At 43.9% G+C, this 23,800-nt stretch overlaps 1 protein-coding gene across 1 annotated transcript in view; it reads left to right on the top strand.

Annotated features, from left to right (window-relative positions):
- SMOC2 (SPARC related modular calcium binding 2) overlaps positions 1 to 23,800 on the top strand; it is a 500,318-nt gene that overhangs the window by 256,173 nt on the left and 220,345 nt on the right. Inside the window, exon 8 of the mRNA XM_040429405.1 lies at positions 14,633 to 14,819. Coding sequence (XP_040285339.1) covers positions 14,633 to 14,819 — 187 coding nt within the window. The remainder of the gene's footprint in view (positions 1 to 14,632; positions 14,820 to 23,800) is intronic.

The raw sequence follows: 23,800 nt of genomic DNA, 5'->3' as shown, positions 1-23,800 counted from the left end.
GAGTAAAAATAAGGAATGGGGTGCAAATGAAGAGAAAAGAAGGAGGACCTCCTCTTACCAATCCATTCTAGTTCCTCTTACCAATCCATTCTAGTCTCAGTGGAGAACTCATCCAAGCTCTTCGGGGTTGAACGACCTGCGATAATGCTCTGTGCAGTTCCTTTACTAGATGTATAGAACCTGTGATGCTGAAGATGATGTCATGATAGGTCCTGGCAAATGAACTAACCTGGGAACTACACAATTCTTTGTGCAGTTCCTTTACTAGATATACAGAACCTGTGATGACATCATCACAGGTCCTTTAGTTTTTTCCAATGATGAAAGGGATACTATAAGGGAGCTGGAGTGTAATTAGGGGGTAGGGCCTTTGGTTCACTGCAGGCCCCCTTTCCCCCAGGCCCCATAGCAGCTACATGGTCTGCCTCTATTGGAGGTACACCATTGCGATGTGCTCAGCCTCAATGGAAGATACTTAACTGCCATTATCTCTCAACAAAAGCTATTCCTGCCCTGTTCTTTCATGTGGCAGAGAACATGGACTGCTCCTTGGAATTGTTGCTGTGTAGCAAGGAACAGGCCACTTTCAGCAAGTGGAGTACCTGTTATGGATGAGGTACATGTCTTTCACAGTCCACTGTTCACTGTCCAATGTTTTGCATGGCAGTGGCGACAGCAACGATGCCACATTATATTGATACCTCCATGCTTGTCTCAGTCTGGTTCCCACTGCCAACTACAACTGGTCAAGATGGACAGTGATAATGGCAGGAACTTCCTGGCTATGCTGCATTTGGGGAAAATAAAGCATGCTCTCTAACTTTAATGGTGCAGCGCTTTTTTGTATTGTGAATTGAAGAAGGTGCTTCTTGATCCGTGACATTCCAACTTGCTGGAATTCCACCTTGCTAGAGCATCTCTATGAGCTAGAGCATCTCTATGAGCAGTGTAAAATGGTCAATAATTACATTGCACAAGACCATCACAGCAGGGAGCATGTTTTATTTTGAGTTTAGGAAGTGGCAGCTCATCAGGGTCACATATCACATTCTTAGACCCTTTGAAAATGCCATAAGATTTGAGAGTAGCGACAACAGTGGCATCAACAATGTTAGGGAAAATGCTCACACTGAGATGGTGCAAGAACAGCTTCCACATCTTATTTGCCACCCTTCGGCTGTCGGGGACCTGCATGGACAATGAATTGGATGAGGTTGAGGAGCTACAACTGGAGGTGGAGGAGTTGGGGGTGCAGAGGGAAATTGAGTTTTCCCAGGAACAGCTAAGGGATGAGGCTGGAGCTCATTATTACAGATTATGATGATGATTGCTTATTGTGATGACGATGATGATGACAACACTGGTCATGACCAATCATTGTATTGTGGGGTAAAGCCTGTTAGAACTCGGTCTTCAGGCATGTGGATGAGCAGGGCAAGATGCATGCTTGGTTGCTTATATGCTGACAAGTGTATTGTTAGCATAAAAAAAAGTGATACTACTCGATAGCCATGCTTACCTACACTATAAAAGCAAAATGCTTCCCTGACACCAATAGTGAGGCATAAATGTTGTATTACCAGGATACACTATGTACCCAGCTTGCCACACCTTTCACCAAGCAGACACCTGCTGCCCGCACATCTTCTGATCTCCTCTGAGTTACTGAATTTCTGCCATCTCTGCTGGTGCTACAACAAATAGCAGCAGCTGCAGTATCAATAGCCAAATCAGTTTTCTAAACGTTATACAATTTATTTATTTTTTCTATTTCACCACCAACCTAATGCACAACAGCAAATGGATACGCACTAGTTGCACTACCTGAACAACCAGGTTCAATTGTACATGGACTGACTTTTCTCCAACGTATTACATGTTCCCTGACCCCATGGACTTCTGGAGCAGTGACTGGAACTGGCCTAGTTTTTTATATTTTTTGTCCAGCTACACAGCTGCACATCTGCTGCCCTGTCTGTCAGACGCCATACTGTACTGTTTCTGATACTGCTACTACTACTACTTCTACTAATCCCACAATAGCCACACATATTCTGTCATTCAGGTTCCATGTTATACTGCTGCTGCCACAGCTTTTACTACGACTATTACTATCTCCACACAGCCACATATCTACTATCTTGTCCATCATGTTCCATATTGTACTGTGGCTGTTTTTTGGACTTTGGACACCTCAATTGTGACATGGTATTTGAGTGGTCATTTACTGAGTGTGTTGTGCACCCAGTGACCAAATGACTTCCCCATGATGAGATCACAGCAGCCGTTCAGTCACTATGGCAGCCTCAGGCATTTTGAAGGCTTCAAGGCCTGTCATAGCGAATTTCATATCAAGCCCTGCCTTTGGCATATTGATTCTCCCATAGATTGCAATTTTTAAATAATTGAAGTCTATGGGATAGGCAATCAGATGATTGCATATTCAAGTCTCCTAGGGGGACTAAAAATAAATGTAAAAAAAAATTTAAATAGAAAACCAGGAAAAATATATAATTCAAATCACTCTTTTCCCCATTATAAAAATACATAAATAAACAATTAAAAATAAAGATCCTTAGTATTGCCGCATTCCAAAATCCCCACACTACTAAAATATGTGTTTATCCTATATGGTAAACAACTTATCAGAAAAGAAATGAACAATTTGCAATTTTTTGATCATTTCACCCACCCCCAAAAAAATATTTGAATAAAAAGTCACACACCCAAAATGGCATCAGTGAAAAATATAAATTGCCCCACAGAAAAGGAACCCTCACACAGCTCTGTAGACATAAATATTAAAAAGAGGGTTCGAATTTGGCGATGCAAAGAAAAAAAAATATAATTTTTTTTTTTATTGTTTTTAAAACTCCCTACTATATCATATATAATATTAAATTTGCCATTAGAATTAGTGCAACTTGTAAACATAAAAGAACAAAAGTTGTGACTTCTAAAAGGCAGGACAATGATTTCAAACATAAAGCCAAGGTAACACTGATAATGGCATCAAGAAGGTGACTGCTCTTCAGCAGCCTAGTCAGTCATTAGCAATATGAAAGTGTGGAGTAAAAATATCATCTTATTACCATATGACTGGATGACTCTGTTATGGGGGGATCTGACCCCATTACATTGGGCCCCAATTATAGCAGCCCAGCCATCACATATAAAGTGTATGCAGCAGCCCCTAGCAGTGCTGCTTTGCTAAACTAACAGTAATGGCTTATTTGCAGTACTCACTATGCATATAATATGTCATATTAAAATAAGATACCATGATGAAATAGAGATTGACTGGGGATGGGAAATCTCTAATAATAAGAAATATATAGGCCCTTAGTTTGAGGTGTAGGATCGCGTTTGTGTGATCATAAACCTCCGATCCGACACTACACTTTAGCCCTGCGATCGCGAACCTCGGATCCAATGCTACACTTTAGTCCTCGGAGGTTCCCATGGAAATGGGGAAGCCTGCCAGAGGAGAGTGTGGTCTGGGTGTATGTAGGCGGCTCGGGGAGGTTGGAGCGAGCCCTGGGAGGATTGTGACTGCAGATGTCCCGGGGCTAGGAGCAGACACAGGGTACAGCAGCTGGGGGCAGAGACAGAACCAAGCCGCGATCCAGGCATCGCAATGGCACAGACCGGCGGACAAGCAGGAGCAGTGGGCGGTAAGGGTGGAGAGCGCGGCACACCCCTGTTCACGTCATGCTGCCACGCTCGCCTATTATGGTTATTCGGTTTATAAGACGCACGACCACTTTCCCCCCACTTTTGGGGGGGAAAAGTGCATCTTATAAAGTTTAAATACGGTAATTTGGAGCACTTTTTCATGAGAAGAATAAGACGAGACAAAATCACTCCCAGGCAGGATGTAAATATTTAATGTGTACCTGTCCTTTCTAACATAAGTGCACAATTTAATTAAATTTTAAATTAAAATTTTCCTTTTTATGGTCTTGAACTGAAATGTATCATTAACTGCTCCTGGCCTACCTGCATTATTCTGCAGACTTTTCTTAAAGGCTTTGGGGGCATTTTTTATTATTGCATTGTACTCGTGAGGGAAAAAAAATATTTTTTTTAATATGGAATCCTTTTCTCTATACAGAGTTGAGATACTCTATTATCAGGATCAGAATTTTCTCTCTTTTCAGTCAGGCAGGGAGCTAACAGGCTCCTTATGTCTGATCTCTGACATTATAAAAACTCATTAAAGCTCAATCCTTATCTTAGGGTACTTTCACACTTGCGTTGCCGCTGGAACTGCCTGCTGGATCCGGAAATCTGTGTGCAAACAGATAGCATTTATAGATGGATCCGGATGCAAATGCGGATCCATCTCTCCGGTGTCATCTGAAAAAAAGGATCTGGTATTAAAGGTCTGCGCATGCCGTAAGAGTGACGGAACTGAAGACATCCTGATGCATATTGAATGGATTGCTCTCCATTCCGAATGCATTAGGATAAAACTGATCAGTTTTTTCCCGGTATTGAGCCCCTAGGACGGAACTCAATACCGGAAAACTTTAACGCAAGTGTGAAAGTACCCTTCTGATAAGAATGTGGCTTAAATAAGTGTTTATGACCTTTTGGTAATTTAAAGGTAAGGGTTTTTAGATAACCGACACAAAGTGAAAGTGATAGGATTCACACAGCTAAAATAACAGCTAACCCTTTCAGACAGAATGGCTCAATATTTTTAAAAAAGAGCAATTGAAAAAATTATTTTTAGCCCAAAATGAGTGAAATGCAATCATAAAAAATTTTCCCCCGAAGTTGTACGTAGCTTCCACAGGATGTTTCTGGAGAACAGCCAGCCTAAAGGAGGCTTTCACAAGTCTTGGGATCTCCCTCATAGAGCAGTTGTAGTGGTTGATGCAATCCCATACCCCTGGAATGAGGGACTGTCTGCGAATGTGGTGCAAACATTGCAGCTTGAGGAGGAGCAGAAGCTGGGACAGTTAAAGAATCCAGGAGAGCAGAGATCATATTCAAGTGTTGCAGAAGTGGCTGCTGGAGACTACGCTGATTAGTCAGCTCCTTAAATGAGTCATAAACTAATTTTAGGAGGGTTAGCAAGGTCCATGGCTTGAGCAAACTGTAATGCAGCAGGTGTTGACCCAATGTGTTACTATATGGACTTGGCTTAGGACTACTCCTAAGGGCATTACATTGAAACTAGAGATGAGTGAATCGAATCAGACGAAGTGGAATTCGATCTGAAATTCAGGAAAAATTTGATTAGCAACGAATGGCAATTTTTCCTACAATGGCAGCTACATGTGTGAGGACATGGGGCAAGGAACTATGAGAAGGCGGGCTGACCAATAATGTCATGCATGCAGCCAATCAGCAGCCAGCCAGCCCTGTGATGTCACAGCCCTTTAAATACTGCGGCCATCTTAGAGTCAGACATTTTCAATCGTTCTGAGTGCAGGGACAGACGTGAGAAGGTGCTAGGGAGAGCAATTTAAAAAACCTGATTGTGAAAAAAACCTGAAAAAACTATTTTTAAGTGCAGGGAAAGAATAGGGAGGAATCATTTCACAGCATCATAGTGCAGGTAGAGACGTCAAAAAGCGCTAGGAACAGTGCCATCAAAGCTATTTATAAGTACAGGTGTGAGATTGCGAAAAATCTCTTATTGCATAAACACTGTTATTTTGCTGTTCGGACACAGATTTAAATATTCATAGGAGGTGGAGCTGTGTGTCTAGAGGAAGCAAGCTGGCATCCATCTTAGTTGCAGAATGGAAAAGAGTGTGAGGGAAGAAATCCATTAACATCCAAGTGTAGAATCACCCTTTTGCGACCATGACTGCAGCCAAGTGAAGCTGATCGTGTCAAGAACACGGCTCCCGTCTAGGAGAAGGAGTACAGCTGCCAGGATCGCTGATGAGAGCTGAAGAGCAAAGCAATGGACCCTGCGGTACCGCACGTGTGTTGGATCAGCCTTTGTTCAGTTCGCAGTCATCAGTGGAGACAGAGCAGACCCGGGTCGGTAAGACAGAGCATGCACGCACCTCATTATAAGATTGATGCCTAAATACTAGAGACTGAGATCAAACCTGCCAGTAGTTAGTGTTGCTGAGTGGCAGGCTACCAAGAATTGTTGCTTGTTTATCACAAGGACTTATCAGTTAAAGTTCTGGTTCACTCCGGAGAACAGAGAGCACATCACCATAATCTCCAGTTACACCAGCGTGTTTATCGGGAGTGATATATATTAGGCACATGCCACATTACAGTTTGGGAAAAGGTAGGGGATAGTACTGTATAGTCTGGTAAGATTGAAAGCTGCTGTGTCGCACCACGGGCTAGCCTGTATCTCACACACACACACACGATTGTTCCTGTTCTTCAGGGTAATAACAGGTATGGCGAGGTAGAGTTAGCTCTGCTCGCAGTAGGTAAATTGCGCAAGTGTTTTCCGGCTACCATCGTAGGGCACCATGCTCTGCAATGGGGGCTGAGTGTCTCTAATCTGATTTTATGTTCACTGCATTTGGGAGTGTGTTTGATATCCTGTAACAGTAAAACAAAGTCTGTTCTACAAGAGCTGGTGTCAGTCGTTTTCCTTGTTCGTGACTTTGCTGTATCCTGGGGTGCCCATCCCGGTACATGGCTTACAACTTGGCGTAGTCGGCAGGATACAGCGACCATTATGGACGGGAACTTGGCGGGAGACCTTCCCCCGGTGCCAATGGCACCGGATCAGGAACCAGCTCAGGGTGCGCCCAACGCCATGCCCTCCCCAGTAGGGTACATACCCTTGGGGGCGCTGTTGCGTCATCTTCAAAAAGTGTTGGGAGCTCTAGAGGGTGACATTAGACGGACAGTGATGGTAAGGCCCGAATCCACGAGGGATATCCTAGAGAAAATATTCTTCCTGCTGGAGAGAGCACAGGGGGGCGTGCTAAAGTATTGCAGCTGCGGAGCCACTTCAACCGACCACAGCGAGAGGGCGAGACACTGATGCAGTACTCCAATGCCCTACAGGAGACGCTCAATGAAATACGGTGGCGGGACCCGGTCTTCGGAAATAACCCCAGCATCCCCATCCCGTGCCACTTCACCCAGTAAGACACAGGTGCGGGGGCACGTCAAAAGAGGGCCCCTTTGATGGGCTTGTCAACAGTACGGCCATATGGCCAGAGAGTGCCCCAAACGAATGGAGTCCGAGCCAACATTAAACTTCCGACCGCCACAGTAGCTGGGCGTCCTGCGGCGGTACACCAGAAGCTAAGCCCTATGCGTGAGGAACACGACCTGTATGCCAGCAGCTCCATTATGGAAGCCGAGTTGGAAGGCCAGAAGGTACGCTGCCTAGTTGATACAGGATCGGAGTGCACCCTCATGCCTCTGCAGTTCTTCGAAAGACACTTTAGACTTATGATGGAGCCAGAAGACGGGAGCATCATCAGGCTGACGGGTGCCAATGACAGAGAGATGGACATCCAAGGGATAGTCTGGATGTGGGTCTGACCGTTTGGATAAGACGTCGGCAAGAAGGCGGTCATACTGGTGGACCATCCGTCCCGGAAAGGAATGGACGTGACTTTACGTATGAATGTACTGAGAGACCTAGACTATTAACTCTATGCCAAAGAAGGGCCAAAGTATTGGAAACGGGCCACCACACACACCGGCCGACCCAGAAGGTTTTACAACAGATGGTGGGAAGCTGTAGTCTGCAAAAGAGTAACATGTCCGGTTGGCCCATCGGAGATGTGAAGGTGCCGTGGAGGACTCCTGTGAAGATCCCACCTCGACAAGAATAAATATTGATGCTGCCGGTGGGGGCTGGATGACGACTGAATGGACTGGAGGTCCTGATCGAGCCCACTTATCAAGAGGAAACGCAGGCTTCCCCACTGGGAGCCTAGGCCCTCGCCATTGTGTGCCTGTACGCTGTCTAAATGTTAAAGACTGTGCTTTAACCGTCCCCGGAAACACCTTGCTGCCAAAAGTTTGTGTCCGAGGGGGATATCTCTCGAAGAAAGGAGCTTCACGCTACAGCCTGATAGACGATCAGCCTAGACCTATGCTGTAGAGGTTCATCAAAGGGAGACCCTGACAGCAGAGTGGAATGGTCGAGTGATCATGGCTTGGATGGGGGTAGACTGCAAGACTCTGACTCCCGGACAACAGAAGTTGCTGGAAGACACCCTCTGGAAATTTCAAGAGGCATTCTTGCGACATGATGAGGACTTCGGGTGTGCTTCCGCCATTGAACACAAAATCCCTACCGGCGATGCTGCACTGATTAGGGAACGTTACCAGCCAATCCCACCTAAAATGTACCAGAAGGTGAAGGATATGGTAGCCAGCATGTTGGAAAACCGGGTGATCCAGGAGAGTCAAAGTCCTTAGGCTGCTTTAGTAGTTTTGGTCCGGAAGAAAGATGGGAGCCTCCGGTTCTGCATGGACTATCAGAAACTGAATGCCCAGACCGCCCTGAATGCCTATCCCCCCCATGGAATGAGGAATCATTGTCAGCCCTGACCGAGGCGAAGTTCTTCTCGACTCTTGACCTGAGCAGTGGGTATTGACCAGTTGCCAAGAAGGACAAAGCAAAGGCGACTTTCATGCTACTTATGGGACCCTATGAGTTCAACCGGATGCCATTCGGTCTCTCCAATGCACCGGGAACATTCCAGAGGTTGATGTTTATCAGGAGTGATATATTTTAGGCACATGCCACATTACAGTTTGGGAAAAGGTAGGGGATAGTACTGTATAGTCTGGTAAGATTGTAAGCTGCTGTGTCGTACCACGGGCTAGCCTGTATTTCACACACACACGATTGTTCCTGTTCTTCAGGGTAATAACAGGTATGGTGAGGCAGAGTTAACTCTGCTTGCAGTAGGTAAATTTCTCAAGTGTTTTCCGGGTATCATCGTAGTGCGCCGTGTTGTGTGACACAGGGGTCTCAGCCTCTGGGCTGAGTGTATGTAATCAGATTTTATGTTCACTGCATTTGGGAGTGTTTTTGATATCCAGTAACAGTAAAACAAAGTCTGTTCTACAAGCCAGTACACGGCTTGCACAGGGAAAGGATAGGGAGGAATCATTTCACAACATCTTAGTGCAGGAAGAGACGTCAGAAGGCGCTAGGGACAGTGCTTGAAAAGCGATTTTACAAGTGCAGCGGAAGATTATTTGGGGATCCAAATAGCCATTATACAGCTCTGTCATTCCAGCAATTTGTTCTTTGGGTGCAAGTGCTATGTTGAAAAGCCTTTAGTGCTTTATATATTTTCAAACAAGAAAAATGTATACGCAGTTTACTTCTGCAGTTATGTGTGTTAAAAGCATACAGAAAGAAAAAAATATACGCACTTCACTGGTGCACTTATTTGTGGCAAAAGCGTTTAGTGGCCTATTTCATTATAGAAATAAAAAAATATACGCACGTCATTGGTGCAGTTATTTGTGGCAAAAGGATTTAGTGGCCTATTTCAGTACAGAAAGAAAAATGCACTTCACTGGTGCATTTATTTCTGCTAAAAGCATTTACTAGCCTATTTTAGTACAAAAAGATAAATATATTCTTAGTTCACGTCGGCGGTTATATGTGTTGAAACGCACAGAAAAACAAATATGCACTTCACTGGTGAACTTTTTTGTTGCAAAAGGGTTTAGTGGCCTATTTCATTATAGAAAGAAAAAAATATACGCACTTTACTGGTGCAGTTATTTGTGGCAAAAGGGTTTAGTTGCCTATTTCAGTACAGAAAGAAAAATATATACACACTTTACTGGTGTAGTTATTTGTGGTAAAAGTGTTCAGTGTCCTATTGCATTATATAAAGAAAAAAAATAAACGCACTTTACTGGTGCAGTAATTTGTGGCAAAAGGGTTTAGTGGCCTATTTCAGTACAGAAAGAAAAATTTATATGCACTTCACTGGTGCATTTATTTCTGCTGAAAACGTTTACTGGCCTATTTCAGTACAAAAAGAAAAATATATTCTCAGTTCACATCTGCGGTTATATGTGTTGAAAGCATGGCTGGGAGTCAGCTGTGGGAGGTTGGGAACCAAATGTGCCTCGGGTAGACCACCTGCTTCGCAGCAACCTAGTTACTTGGGAAGTAGTGGTGCAGGGGTTCACGGAAGTAGCGGTGGTAGCAGTCAGTCAGTGCGGCGGTTATATGTGTTATTTTGTATTTTAGTACAAAAAGAAAAATACATTCTCAGTTCACGTCGGCTGCGGTTATATGTCTTGTAAGCGTTTAGTGGCCTACTTCAGTACAAATAGAAAAATACATTCTCAGTTCACGTCGGCGGCGGTTATATGTCTTGAAAGCGTTTAGTGGCCTATTTCAGTACAAAAAGAAAAATATATTCTCAGTTCACGTCAGCGGAGATTATATGTCTTGAAAGCATGGCTGGGAGTCAGCAGGGTGGCAGCAGTGGTTATATGTGTTATTTTGTATTTAAGTACAAAAAGAAAAATATATTCTCAGTTCACTTCGGCGGTTATTTGTGTTGAAAGTGTTTAGTGGCCTATTTCAGTACAAAAAGAGAAATATATTCTCAGTTCACGTCGGCGGTTATTTGTGTTGAAAGCGTTTAGTGGCCTATTTCAGTACAAAAAGAAAAATACATTCTTAGTTCACAGCTGAGGCGGTTATATGTCTTGAAAGCGTTTAGTGGCCTATTTTTAGTACAAAAAAGAAAAATATATATGCCATTTACTTCTGCAGTTATTTCAGTACAAAAACAAAATATATTCAATGTTCTTTTTTGCAGTTATATGTGGTAAAACCTTTAGTGATGCATTTTGGTAGAAAAACAATATATATTCAGCGTTCAGAGCTGCAGTAATATTTCAGGTAAAATATTTATTGACGTATTTTGGTCGAAATTTTTTTTTAATTCAGTGGTCAGCACTGCGGTTATATGCAGTAAAAGCTCCATGATGTCTCCATGATAAATCTGCAGCGTGGGGGCCCCGTGTGGCTTCTACACACTTTCCAAATTATCTTTCGGCAGGGCAAATAGATGTCTGATTACTGGAACACTCCATGACCTTCTCAGGAAATCCTGTCGGGAGCAGTGGTACATTTCTCAGATGTCCGTATAGTGCCACCTCCACACTCTGTCATTGTGCCACTCGGGGGCCTCCTCATGCTGCTGCCACCTCCACACTTTGTCACCTTGCCACTCTGGTCTCCTGATGCTGCCGCCACATGCACACTCGGTCATTGTGCCACCCTGTGGCCTCCTGTAATGACCGTCGTCACGCACAGGGAGGGAAAAGGGAAAGCCCTGCCCAAGGGAGAGGGAAAGGTGGTGACCCCTGACTCACCTTGCGGCTGGCACCTGACTGCCCTGACGTCCCTAGACGGGTTCCTCACCCGTGCGGCGATCACGTGCCTAAACCCTGGCTTTCCCTAAAATGAGCCCTAGATAGTGAACAGGCCGGTGGGATCGCTAGTCCGCACCACTGACACTAAGAGGGAAACACCAGGGAGAGGACAGACAATACAGACAAACACATACACCAAGGTGGGCGACCACAATAGACCACAAAGGTCCAACAGGGATCCGGAGGGTAGCGTTCTGGACCAACTACCAGAGAACGCAGCAACACAGCTCCAGAGGGTCAGAATAGATGTCCAGGCAGGAAGCTCTATATCTGGCAACCAGAGAAGTGTGAGAGGGGAATATAAGGAGGTTGGGAGTGCTGGACAAGGAACAGCTGAGGAGAAGGAGCTACAGATCCCTGAGTGAGCCAAAAAGGTTTGCAAAGCAAACCCAGAAAGCTACCATAAGGAAACAGCCCTATCTTACATAAAGCGCGCAGCCAACCGCTGCGACTTCCTGACCCCGGGTATAACGGAAGTCAGGCGTGGTTCTTGACACCCTCGTGACACCTCCTTCTGATGCTGCTGCTGCCGCCACCTCCACGCTCTTTCATTGTGCCACTCGGTGGCCTTCTCCTGATGCTGCTACTGCTGCTGCCACCACTTCCAGACTGTCATTGTACCACTTAGTGGCCTCCTTATACTGCTGCCACCTCCAGACTCTTTAATTGTGCCACTCAGTGGCTTCCTCATATTGCTGCCACCTCTACACTCTGTCATTGTGCCACTCGGGGGCATCCTCATACTGCCGCAACCTCCACACGCTGTCATTGTGCCACTCGGTGGCCTTCTCCTGATGCTGCTACTGCTGCTACTGCCACCTCCAGACTCTGTCATTGTGCCACTCGGTGGCCTCCTCATACTGCTGCCACCTCCAGACTCTGTCATTGTGCCACTCAGTGGCCTTCTCCTGATGCTGCTACTGCTGCTTCCGCCACCTCTACACTCTGTCATTGTACCACTCTGTGGCCTCCTGATGCTGCCGCCACCTCCACGCTGTCAGTGTGCCACTTTGTAGTCTCCTCATGCTGCCACCACCTCCAGACTCTGTCATTGTGCCACTATGTGGCCTCCTGATGCTGCCGCAACCTTTAGATCCTGTCATAGGGCCACTCTGTGGTCTCCTCATGCTGTTCCCACCCTCCCCACTTCATGACTGGGCCACTATTTTGGATTTCGGCCTGGCTGACATCATCATTTATTTGACCTTTCTTCTGATCTGTCAGAAAGAAGGAAAAATTTGATGCACAATGGATCCTGTCTGTGCAGCAGCTGTAAGGCCTGTATGGTCCCATCAGAATTGGCTTATGATTTGGTAGCCAAAAGCATGAGTCGGTACAAAACACAGAAGACATGCAAATATTCCATTCATGTTTTATCTTTGTTTTAGATCCACTCCTTTTTTTGGGGGCATTAGCAATACTGATGGATTATTAAGCAAATTTTGACCGAGTGAAGGCGTATGCTCCACAGACAGGATCCGTTTTTTGTGGGTTATTGTTCTGACAGATCAGAGGAAGTGCAAATAAATCAGTGACGTCTACACAAACTTACTGCTGACACCCTCTCCACTCTGTCTGGGGAGCTCTAATTGTATAAGCATTTAATATAACAGGTTCTGTAATCATCTATGTGGAATCAGCTGGCAACGGTGTAAAAGGAGTGTGCTTCTTCTTGACGCTAACATCGACCTATAAGGTTGAGTTCATACTTGAGTTATTTGGTCAGTTTTGGCCCTGTGACTGCCCTAATAAGTGAAGTATGCAGTGATTCTAAGAGCGATGCCTGTTATCTGCATGTCATACGGACTCGCAGTATTATTTCACTACCAAAGCAGACTCCCTATGCGTGTTGCTACAAGGAACAGTGTTCTACACCACTATAAAGGCTCGCAGCAGTTAGGAATTTATTATTATTGTATTCCTTATTTATAATTCTATTATTTAAGTGACCGTCTTCACCCTTTCCCCCTTGTATAGGGATCTGGGCTCTGCTGCATGGGAACCACTAGGGTGCTACCTCTTGGAGCAGTCTCAGTTCAGTGAGAGCTGACCAGGCAGGTCGACACTGATGCATGGGACCAATGGGACAGGCAGAATTATATTTAGATGATAAGCCATGGTCAGCCCAGGGAGAGTACATTAAGTCTGGTAAATAGATGAAGGGTCAAGATAGTGTCAGTACATAAACAGGCAAAGGTCAGGGTAGGCTTAACAGTTACAATATATAAAATAGGCAGAGGTTAGGCATGGGAGATCAATCTACATCACCTTCAAACTAGGCAACAAGGAACCTTTTAGCTCAGACATCGTTCTATAGGCAAAGGGACCTTATATCACCTTGGCACTTTAAAAGCCAGGGATAGTGCATGTCCTAAGTATAGACCACAGCAGGAAAAGGCCAAAAGAGGACTATCAGGCAGAAGACAGGAGAGAGAGAGGATGGCGGACATGGACTGCTGCCATGCCAGGACTATAGGAGAAGTTAGTGCTCCAACAAAGAGTCACAAGTGGGCATGAACTGCTGGTATAGCATAACTGTTATACATTGAAATTTTAGCAAAGTTTTTATTAACAAGTTACTGTAGTTCATTTGAAAAATGCAATTAAATTATCAAAAGTTCCAACTAACAGAAATATTTCCTTTCAGTGGGTACCAAATCTGCCCTCAGATCACCATCCCAGATGGAAAATTGGGGTCTACATAATATCCCTGCTCTTTTAAAGAATGGCTGATTCACCAAGTGTCTGCTCTGCTCCCCTGAGAGGGTATGGGTGCTGCGTCTCTTACCCTGCCCTGCAGATGAGAGCATGTGCTCTTATCTGCTGCCTGCAGTGGGTCCAGCCACAGGTGTTCCATGTGAGCTCATGCTTGATCTCTTAATGGGCCTGCACATGCAAATCTAAATTCTTCCCCAGCCTGTGGCTTGCTGTCACTGGGTATACAAGGCACCTTTCCAAGTGGGAGGGTGCCTGTGCTTTAGGTTCCTAGCTAGCTAGTTTATCCACTGAAGGTGTGCTATTCAGACTCTTTATCTGTGTACACAGCTGAATTTATATATATATATATATATATATATATATATATAATCAGCTGAAAGCATGTGACGTAAACAGACCCTTGGAAATTTCAAGAGTCATTTGCTATGGAGGTCTTTTCCACTTTTTGTCTGAACTGGAATTTATACATGAGGTCTCATTATTAAAAAAACAATATTTCTAAAATTGTTATGGTTACTATTGTTTTGCACAGTATCATCTTGTGATCAAGAGCATCAGTCTGCACTAGAAGAAGCCAGACAACCAAAGAATGACAATGTATTCATTCCAGAATGTGCACATGGAGGGTTATACAAGCCCATACAATGCCACCCATCAACAGGATACTGCTGGTGTGTCCTTGTGGATACTGGACGACCTATACCTGGCACATCCACAAGGTAAAAATATTTATTATTTCATAAACATGACTGTACTTATTTTATGTAAATTATGTACATCTGCTCTGGACAAGGTCCAAATTAACAGAAGGCAACAATATCATAGTGAAAAATACCATCCCAGCAGAACCAAATAACACAGTGTAGTACACTATACTGCCCCAATAACTGGCCTTCTGTGGTGACCATCAGTAGCTACCATCTTCTGTCCTCCTCCTCCAGTTGTCTATGGAGCAGGGGGCCTAGGAGGTAGGGCCACAACAGTTGAATTCAGAAGGTCATGTGTGGTCGCTGGTTGGCTACATGAGTACTGTTGAGAACTCATTATTTAGCCAGTCAGCAGCAGAGAGGATAATTTCACTGAAGGGTCTATTACCAATCTATTCGCTGCTAATTTGAGATAATAATTCCCTCTCATATCTCTTAAACACTTAATATACAGGTTCTTATATCCACATTAAAACTATCATTTCTGTTTTCTTCCATAAACAGCACATAATCTGTGGACAGGTGTGGTGCTGTTTTTGAAAAAAAAATAGTCATGTTTTTCTAATCCTGGACAACCCCCTTAAACGTATCTTTCAATACCCTGTGTATCTCTACTCAACTTTGGGCATCTCCAGGCCATATTAAATAATTATGCTTAATCAGTGCCACATCTAGGACACTCAGATGACCTATCACCATAATTTGTTGGAGTGAAATTCTATCTTTTCTGTATATGTAAAAGAATTGTAATTTTTTGAGCATTGTTCAAAGAATTTAAATATATGTGTTGGAATATGCTCCATTTCACCTATTTCTTTAGTACACTTAGCAATATGCCTTGGCTCTTCCTTGCCCAGAAGTTCATATAATAGTAATCTGCAGAGTTGTAAAAAAAAAAAAAGCATTTCTTTTTGTTTGCTAATTTTAGATCTCTACAACTTGAATAACCTGATTATTTCTGTATAACTTGTTTCAACTGAAAATATTGAAAATTAGCCTTATTTCGAAGGGCTTTTAGACCCGCATCTTCTTGGTTCTGTAAACAAGTATATTGGATCACCCACTTCTCTTCTAGTCCATCAAACCGAATCCTTATTTAAACTAACATATACCACTCCTTTGTACGTGAAAATGCTGACTGCTGAAGTATAACCCTCACAGGATCCACCACACGACATTTCAGGGGGCATACCCCCTTCCTCATGTGTAATGGGTGAATTTGGAGGACTTCCACAGTGTCCCTCATGGCTCCAAGTGTAGCTAATATCTTCATGGAAGTGTTTGAAGAGAACTTTTTTGTGTTATCACAGTCATACAGGACTTTGATGTATAAATGGCATAGGCAGGGGCGGATTAAGTGCATGATAGGCCCGGGGCTGTCTAACCAACTTGGGCCCCCCCCCCCATTTTAGTTTAGTTTTTTTTTTGTATGAAGAGGCTGCGGTGCTTCATGAGCGCCACAGTCTCTTCTTAGGCCATATGACATCTTCAGACAAAAAAAAAATACCCCAAATTGGGTCCTAAAATGAAAAATTTGGTCGCCAAATTTAAAATACATATAATTATAATAAAAAAGACATGGAGGAGAATACAGCACCACATTCCTCTTACATCCAGTGACATCTCCTGTCATGTAGACCTTCTCTTTCCTCTTCACCTCCATTTGACCCAGACCACCATGGCAAATTCTTTCAGCCGCATCTCGTCTCTACAGTTTTTAACACAGACACGTTAGATTTCTCAATTTTTCCATCAACCTCCTCATCCTGGTGTCCCCACAGTGTCATCCTGCTGCCACTCCTAATACTGTGCCCGTTGTGCCCCCCAATGTCCAAGGTACTATACTGCTTAAAAAATAGTGACCCTAATAGACATAATTGGAGTCCTTTATCAAACTGGTGTAAAGTAGAACTGGATTTCCAAAAGAGCTGTCAAATATGAAAGGTGGAATCTGATTGGCTGCTATAGGCAACTAAGCCAGTTCTAGTTTACAACAGTTTGATAAATTACCCCAAATGTCCCTATAGTGTCCACAGCAGCTATAATGTCCCCTAGAGTGCCCCAGTAATAATAACACCCTATATTGTGCTCCAGGCAATAATCCCTCTATAGTGTCCATAGCAGCTATAATGTCCCCTAGAGTGCCCCGAGTAATAATAATACCCTCTATTGTGCTCTAGGCAATAATCCCTGTATAGTGTCCCCAAAAATAATAGAATTGCCCCTACAGTGCCTCCCCAATAGCAACACCCCCATATAGTAATTTCCACCACACTGCCCCCACATAGTAATTCCCCCATAGTAATTTGCCCCCACACAGTAATTTCCCCCAAACTGCCCCCATATAGTAGTTTGCCCCCACACAGTAATTTCCCCTACATAGTAATTTGCCCCACACTGCCCCTACATAGTAATTTCCCCCACATAGTAATTTGCCCCCACACTGCCTCCACATAGTAATTTCCACCACACTGCCCCCACATAGTAATTACCCCACACTGCCCCCACATAGCAATTTCCCCCACACAATAGTTTCCCCCACACTGCCCCCACATAGTAATTTGCCCCCACATAGTAATTTCCACCACACTGCCCCCACATAGAAATTACCCCACACTGTCCCCACATAGCAATTACCCCACACTGCCCCCCCACAATAGTTTCCCCTACATAGTAATTTGTCCCCACATAGCAATTTCCCCACACTGCCCCCACATAGAAATTACCGCACACTGCCCCCACATTGCAATTGCCCCCACATAGTAATTTGCCTCCACACTGTCCCCACATAGCAATTTCCCCCACACAATAGTTTCCCCCACACTGCCCCCACATAGTAATTTGCCCCCACATAGTAATTTCCACCACACTGCCCCCACATAGAAATTACCCCACACTGCCCCCACATAGCAATTACCCCACACTGCCCCCCCCACAATAGTTTCCCCTACATAGTAATTTGTCCCCACATAGCAATTTCCCCACACTGCCCCCACATAGAAATTACCGCACACTGCCCCCACATTGCAATTGCCCCCACATAGTAATTTGCCTCCACACTGTCCCCACATAGCAATTACCCCACACTGCCCCCACACAATAGTTTCCACCACACTGCCCCATATAGTAATTTTCCCCCACATAGTAGTTCCTCCCATAATAATTTGGCCCCACACTGCCCCCACACAATAGTTTCCCCCACACTGCCCCCACATAGTAATTTGCCCCCACACTGTCCCCACATAGCAATTACCCCACACTGCCCCCACACAATAGTTTCCACCACACTGCCCATATAGTAATTTACCCCCACATAGTAGTTCCTCCCATAATAATTTGGCCCCACACTGCCCCTACATAGTAATTTGCCCCCACACTGCCCCATATAGTAATTTTCCCCCACACTGCCCCATATAGTAATTTGCCCCCACACTGCCCCATATAGTAATTTGCCCCCACATAGTAGTCCCTCCCATAATAATTTGGCCTCACACAGCCCCATATAGAAATTTGCCCCCACACTGCCCCCACATAGTAATTTGCCGCAACACTGCCCCATATAGTAATTTGCCCCCACACTGCCCCCACATAGTAATTTGCCCCCACACTGCCCCCACATAGTAATTTGCCCCCACACTGCCCCATATAGTAATTTTCCCCCACACTGCCCCATATAGTAATTTTCCCCCACACTGCCCCCACATAGTAATTTGCCCCCACACTGCCCCCACATAGTAATTTGCCCCCACACTGCCCCATATAGTAATTTGCCCCCACATAGTAGTCCGACTCCCATAATAATTTGCCCCCACATAGTCGTCCCTCCCATAGTAATTTTGCCCCACACAGCCCCCACATTCCCCCTCCCATGTACTCGAGGTCTCTTCCCTAATATGTCCTCCTCTGTGTGTCGTCCCCCACATGTCCCCAAAGTAGGCACATGAAATAAAAAATAAAAAAATGGAAAAAAAAATTAAAAGCTAAATACTCACCGTCCAGGGCCAGGCACTTGATCGCAGACGAAGACGGGATGAGGCAGGCAATGTGCTGTGTCCCGGCACAGGCGTGTGATGACGTCATCACGCATGCCTGCGCCGGGATTTCACTACTGCATAGGCCTAAGGCCTACTAGGCCTGAAGCCTATGGCGGTGATAGGCGACGGGACAGGGAGCTATGCGCTCCCGTGCCCCGCCGCAGCCCAGCACCGACCCGAACGTCCCTATTGTAATCCGCCACTGGGCATAGGTATGTGGATGATGTATTTTTGTGAAAGGGGACAGAGCAGAACCTGGAATGTATCATGGAATACCTAAATAGTTGTCATGGTACTCCTGAAATGTCCCTTGAGTACCATAGTGACACCATGAATTATCTGAATATAACTTTGTTGGGGAATGGAGGAAATTTTGAGAGCAGATTCTTCTCCAAGTTGGCAAACAAAAATAATGTGTTACATTACAAGTAGAGATGAGGGAATTTTTCGAAAATTAGATTAGAAGACTTCTCTCCAAGAAATTTGGTTTGTTACAAATCAATTAGTCACGAAGCATGTTAAATCAAGTCTATCCCAGCCTGCAGTTGAACTTGCGGGAGAGTGTATCTCAGTGTACATCAGTGTGCATTTCACCAACATGCTTAGCTAGTCCTTTCTGGTAGCGTAACAGTTACTGTGCATCAGAATGACAGGCAGGTCACATATATGGACTTCATTGTGCAGGCTACCAACAGTCCTAGCTAATCCCTTCTGTTACACCAAAAGAAAAGCATACAGCAGCCTTCAGTACAGTAAAAAAACAGGAGCTGTGTCCAAATAAGGCCCCTTTCACATGAGTGAGTATTCCACGCGGGTGCAATGCGTGATGTGAACGCATTGCGCCCACACAGAATCCAGGCCCATTTATTTCAATGGGGCTGTGTTCATGTGCGTTGGTTTTAACACATCACTTGTGTGTTGCGTGAAAATCTCAGCATGTTCTATATTCAGCGATTTTCACGCAATGCTGGTCCCATAGAAGTGAATGGAGCTGCGTGAAAATCACATCGCAAGCAAGTGCAGATGCAATGCATTTTTAACGGATGGTTGCTAAGTGATGTTTATATACTTTCTGTTTTTTATCACGCGCGTGCAAAACGCATTAAATCGCATTGCACCCGCGCGATAAAAACTGAACGCGATCGCAGGCATAACTAAATGACTTTGCCTGTGAAATCATGCATTTTCCAATGAACGCCTTCGCAACGCCTCCGGACCTAATCCGGACATGATCGTGTGCAAGGGGCCTAACTCTTTTGTGGAACAAAATAAAGACATGGAAACAGCGCCAAAAAAGTTGCCACAGTTTTAATCCATATTGTGGCACATGCTTTTGAATCCCTTCTGTTATCTGTAGAATGACTGTGCGTCACTATTAGGCTCCGTTTACACCAGTTATTTGGTAGGTTATTCTTATCATTTATTTTCAGTCAAAAGCAGGTGCACGTCAAACCCACAGAACAAGTGTAGATCTATTCATGATAGCTAACCTGAGAGTAGGCTTGGCTCCTGAATTTGGCTCACAAAAATTGATGGAAATAACTGACTAAATACCTGAAGTATGAACTCAGCCTTAGGCCTTATGCACACTACCGTTATTTTAGTCTGCATCCGAGCCGCAGTATTTGCGGCTCGGATGCGGACCCATTCACTTAAATGGGGCCGCAAAAGATGCGGACAGCACTCCATGTGCTTTCCGCATCCGTTGCTCCGTTCCGTGGTTCGCAAAAAAAATATAACCTGTCCTATTCTTGTCCGTTTTGTGGACAAGAATAGGCAGTTATATTAATGGCTGCCTGCGCCGTTCCGCAAACTGCAGAACGCACACGGACGCCATTCGTGTTTTGTGGATCCACAATTTGCGGACTGCAAAACACACAACGGTCGTGTGCATAAGGCCTTATAGGTCAATATTAGCATCAAGTCTATTTTATCGGTGTGGACTGAACCATGCAGTGGCCCAAGATTCAAGTAGTGGCCACGAGACAGAGTGGTGAGGGTGTCAGCAGTAAGGATGTGTTGACATCACTGTTTATTTTTCCCTTCTTTTGATCCATCAGAAGAACAGCCAATAAAAAGTGCATGACCCCAGGGAGATGATAACATGGACTTCTGTGCCTTTTATCTATCCCCTTTCTCCTTCATCAGTCAGAGGATACTTGCTCTTATTACGTACGGTGCTGGAGCAATGGGTAAACATAGCGCCCGCTGACGCGAGCTACAAAACCATAAAAAAAGTTAAATATATAAAAATATATAAAAATTTAAATCAACCCCTTTCCATAGAATAAAAAAATGAATACATAAATAACAAAAAATTCAAACATCATGGGCGTCACCGCATCTGAAAATGCCCATACTATTAAAATATAAAGATATGTTTCCAATACAGCAAATAACGTAACGAAAAAAATAAAAATTTTTCATTGCTTCTCTTACCCCCCCAAAAAAAGTTATCAAATGTGATAAAAAAAAGTCACACACACTTCCAAATGGTATCAATAAAAACTACAGATCATCCCGCAAAAAATTTGCCCCCGACACAGCTCATCCCTTATATGCTATATGGCCAATCCACCCCTGCAAAACATACAGTTAAATATAAAACAGAAAAACTAAACCTTTGATATGTATAGTGATTTTTTTTTACAGTTTCTAGCATTTTTCAAGCCATTATTAAATATAGTTAGCAAAGTTCGATTTGGCTGCTTCGCCGAATTTTAGAAAAATATTTGCTTTGTGACGAATTACTTTGTTAAGCAGCGCATTTCTTTGTAAGTAGTGGGTACAATGACAGGGAGCAATGATTGCGAAGCTCCCATTCATTGTACCCCTGAGATGCAGCGTTCATACATTATTGCGGCATCTGATATAAATAACAGTGTGTAAAATTGAAAATAAAAAACTAGCAAAATCATACTTACCTGATCCATTTGCTTGCGACAGGCAGGCCACTGCCATCTTGCTTGAAGATCTGGCGCAAAATCTCAGACGGCCCATGGTGGCATCATCACACCGGCCAGTGGGGTGACGTCATACGTCACCATGCATAGGATTTTAGTTCGAGATCATCAAGCAAGATGGCGGCTGCTGGGCTGTGGAATCGGTAAGTATGTTTTTTTTTTTTAACACGATTTCCGGTTAAATCAATTTGCTACCATGAAGCACAAGGAAATTCGGCTTCGCGGTGAATCAAATTTTATGCTGAAATTCAGATCGTAGTCCGATTCGCTCAAAACTAATAAGGATATAATAAGGATATATTGAAAAGAAAAAAATTAGGCAAAACGGGTCAACAGGAAAGATCATCAATATTAAACCCCCAGACAACCTCTTTAGATATATTTAGAAAGTTTTTATTAGAACAGTCAGATGTCATTGAGGACGATCACCCACTTGGGACATCTACCCTTTGACTTCATTATAGAAAGGGATTATTCTGTTGTGAAACCTCCTATTATTTTGCTAGATAATGTTCCCAACACTGTTTCAATAGAAAACAACATTTAACAATGAAATATTCATACAAATTATACTAATTCATTCATAATAATACTTATTCATACTAATCATTTTCTGTTGACTAAAGTTGGACATCTTGAGCTATAAAATCCAGTGACAAGAATGCTTGAAGAACCAAGCCTAGTACAAGATCTATTCACATTTCCCAGTTCTGTCAAGGGTTCCAGTATTTTTGATGGCAAGAGTAGCATAGTCCCTAACCAAACCAGAAACCAGATGGACCCCATTATAAGTCAGAGGAAGCCAGGCTTCACTGATCTCATAGGTGTCATGTTTCTATTAGAAACAGAAACAATTGTGGGGAGATTTATGAAATGTCTAAAAGAAAAGCTGCCTTTCTTGCCCATGGCAGGCACTCACAATACAGCTTTCAATTCATACTCCGCTCTTGAAAAATTTGAAAATGTGCTGTGATTGATTGCTAAAGGCAATAAGGATGGTATTTCTTTTAGACATTTTCATAAATCTGGTCCATATATACAGCACAGTAGGATGCTAATGTTAAAAGTTTAATAATAGACAATGTAATATAGTATATGAGTATACATGATATATATTCATTAAAATGAGACATTTATGAATATAACTGTTGTACATTTTGCTTTCAAAGCCAAAATCTAGGGGACAAATATAAACAACTAGAGTTGAGCGGACACCTGGATGTTCGGGTTCGACGAGTTCGGCCGAACTTGAAAAAAAAGTTTGGGTTCGGGACCCGAACTTGACCGGAACTTGACCCCGAACCCGAACCCCTATGAAGTCAATGGGGACCCGAACTTTTGGGCACTAAAATGGCTCTAAAATAGTCCTGGAAAGGGCTAGAGGGCTGCAAAAGGCATCAAAATGTGCTTAAGAGCATGAAACTGTTCTGCAAACAAATGTGGATAGGGAAATGACAAAATAACATAAAATACTGAAAAATTAAAAATAACAATCTGGATCTAGGAGTAGGAGGTTGAGGAGGCAGTGGATGTGGCGGTGTAGGTTGACGTGGCGGTGTAGGTGGAAGCGGCGGTGAAGTACGAATAGGTAGCCAACACTGATTTGTGTTATTTTTTATTTTTTAATTGGGGTATCCCCCAAAATATTGGGACATATAACAAAATAAAACAAGTACAAGAATGGATGGTTGATGCTGGTATAAATGTCTATTCTGCACAAGGTACGGACAAGTCCTGTGGGATCCATGCCTGGTTCATTTTAATAAACGTAAGCTTGTCCACATTGGCTGCGGCCTGTGATAATGCTCTCTGCCCTGCTAAACACACGTTCACACTATACACTGGCTGCAGGGCAGGTCAGCACCTCCAAGGCTGACAAAGCTTTTCCACATTTTGGCCATGCTTACCCTGTCTTCTCAGGTGCTGGCGGTGCCCCAGCTGCGTTGGCGACCTCTTCCTCCACCTCTGCCTTCGCCTTGTGCTTCCACTGTGCCCC

Source organism: Bufo bufo, chromosome 4 (assembly GCF_905171765.1).
Source record: "Bufo bufo chromosome 4, aBufBuf1.1, whole genome shotgun sequence".
Taxonomy (NCBI): Eukaryota; Metazoa; Chordata; class Amphibia; order Anura; family Bufonidae; genus Bufo; species Bufo bufo.
Note: the sequence above shows the minus strand (reverse complement) of the source record. Positions and strands in the feature narration are given on the sequence as shown.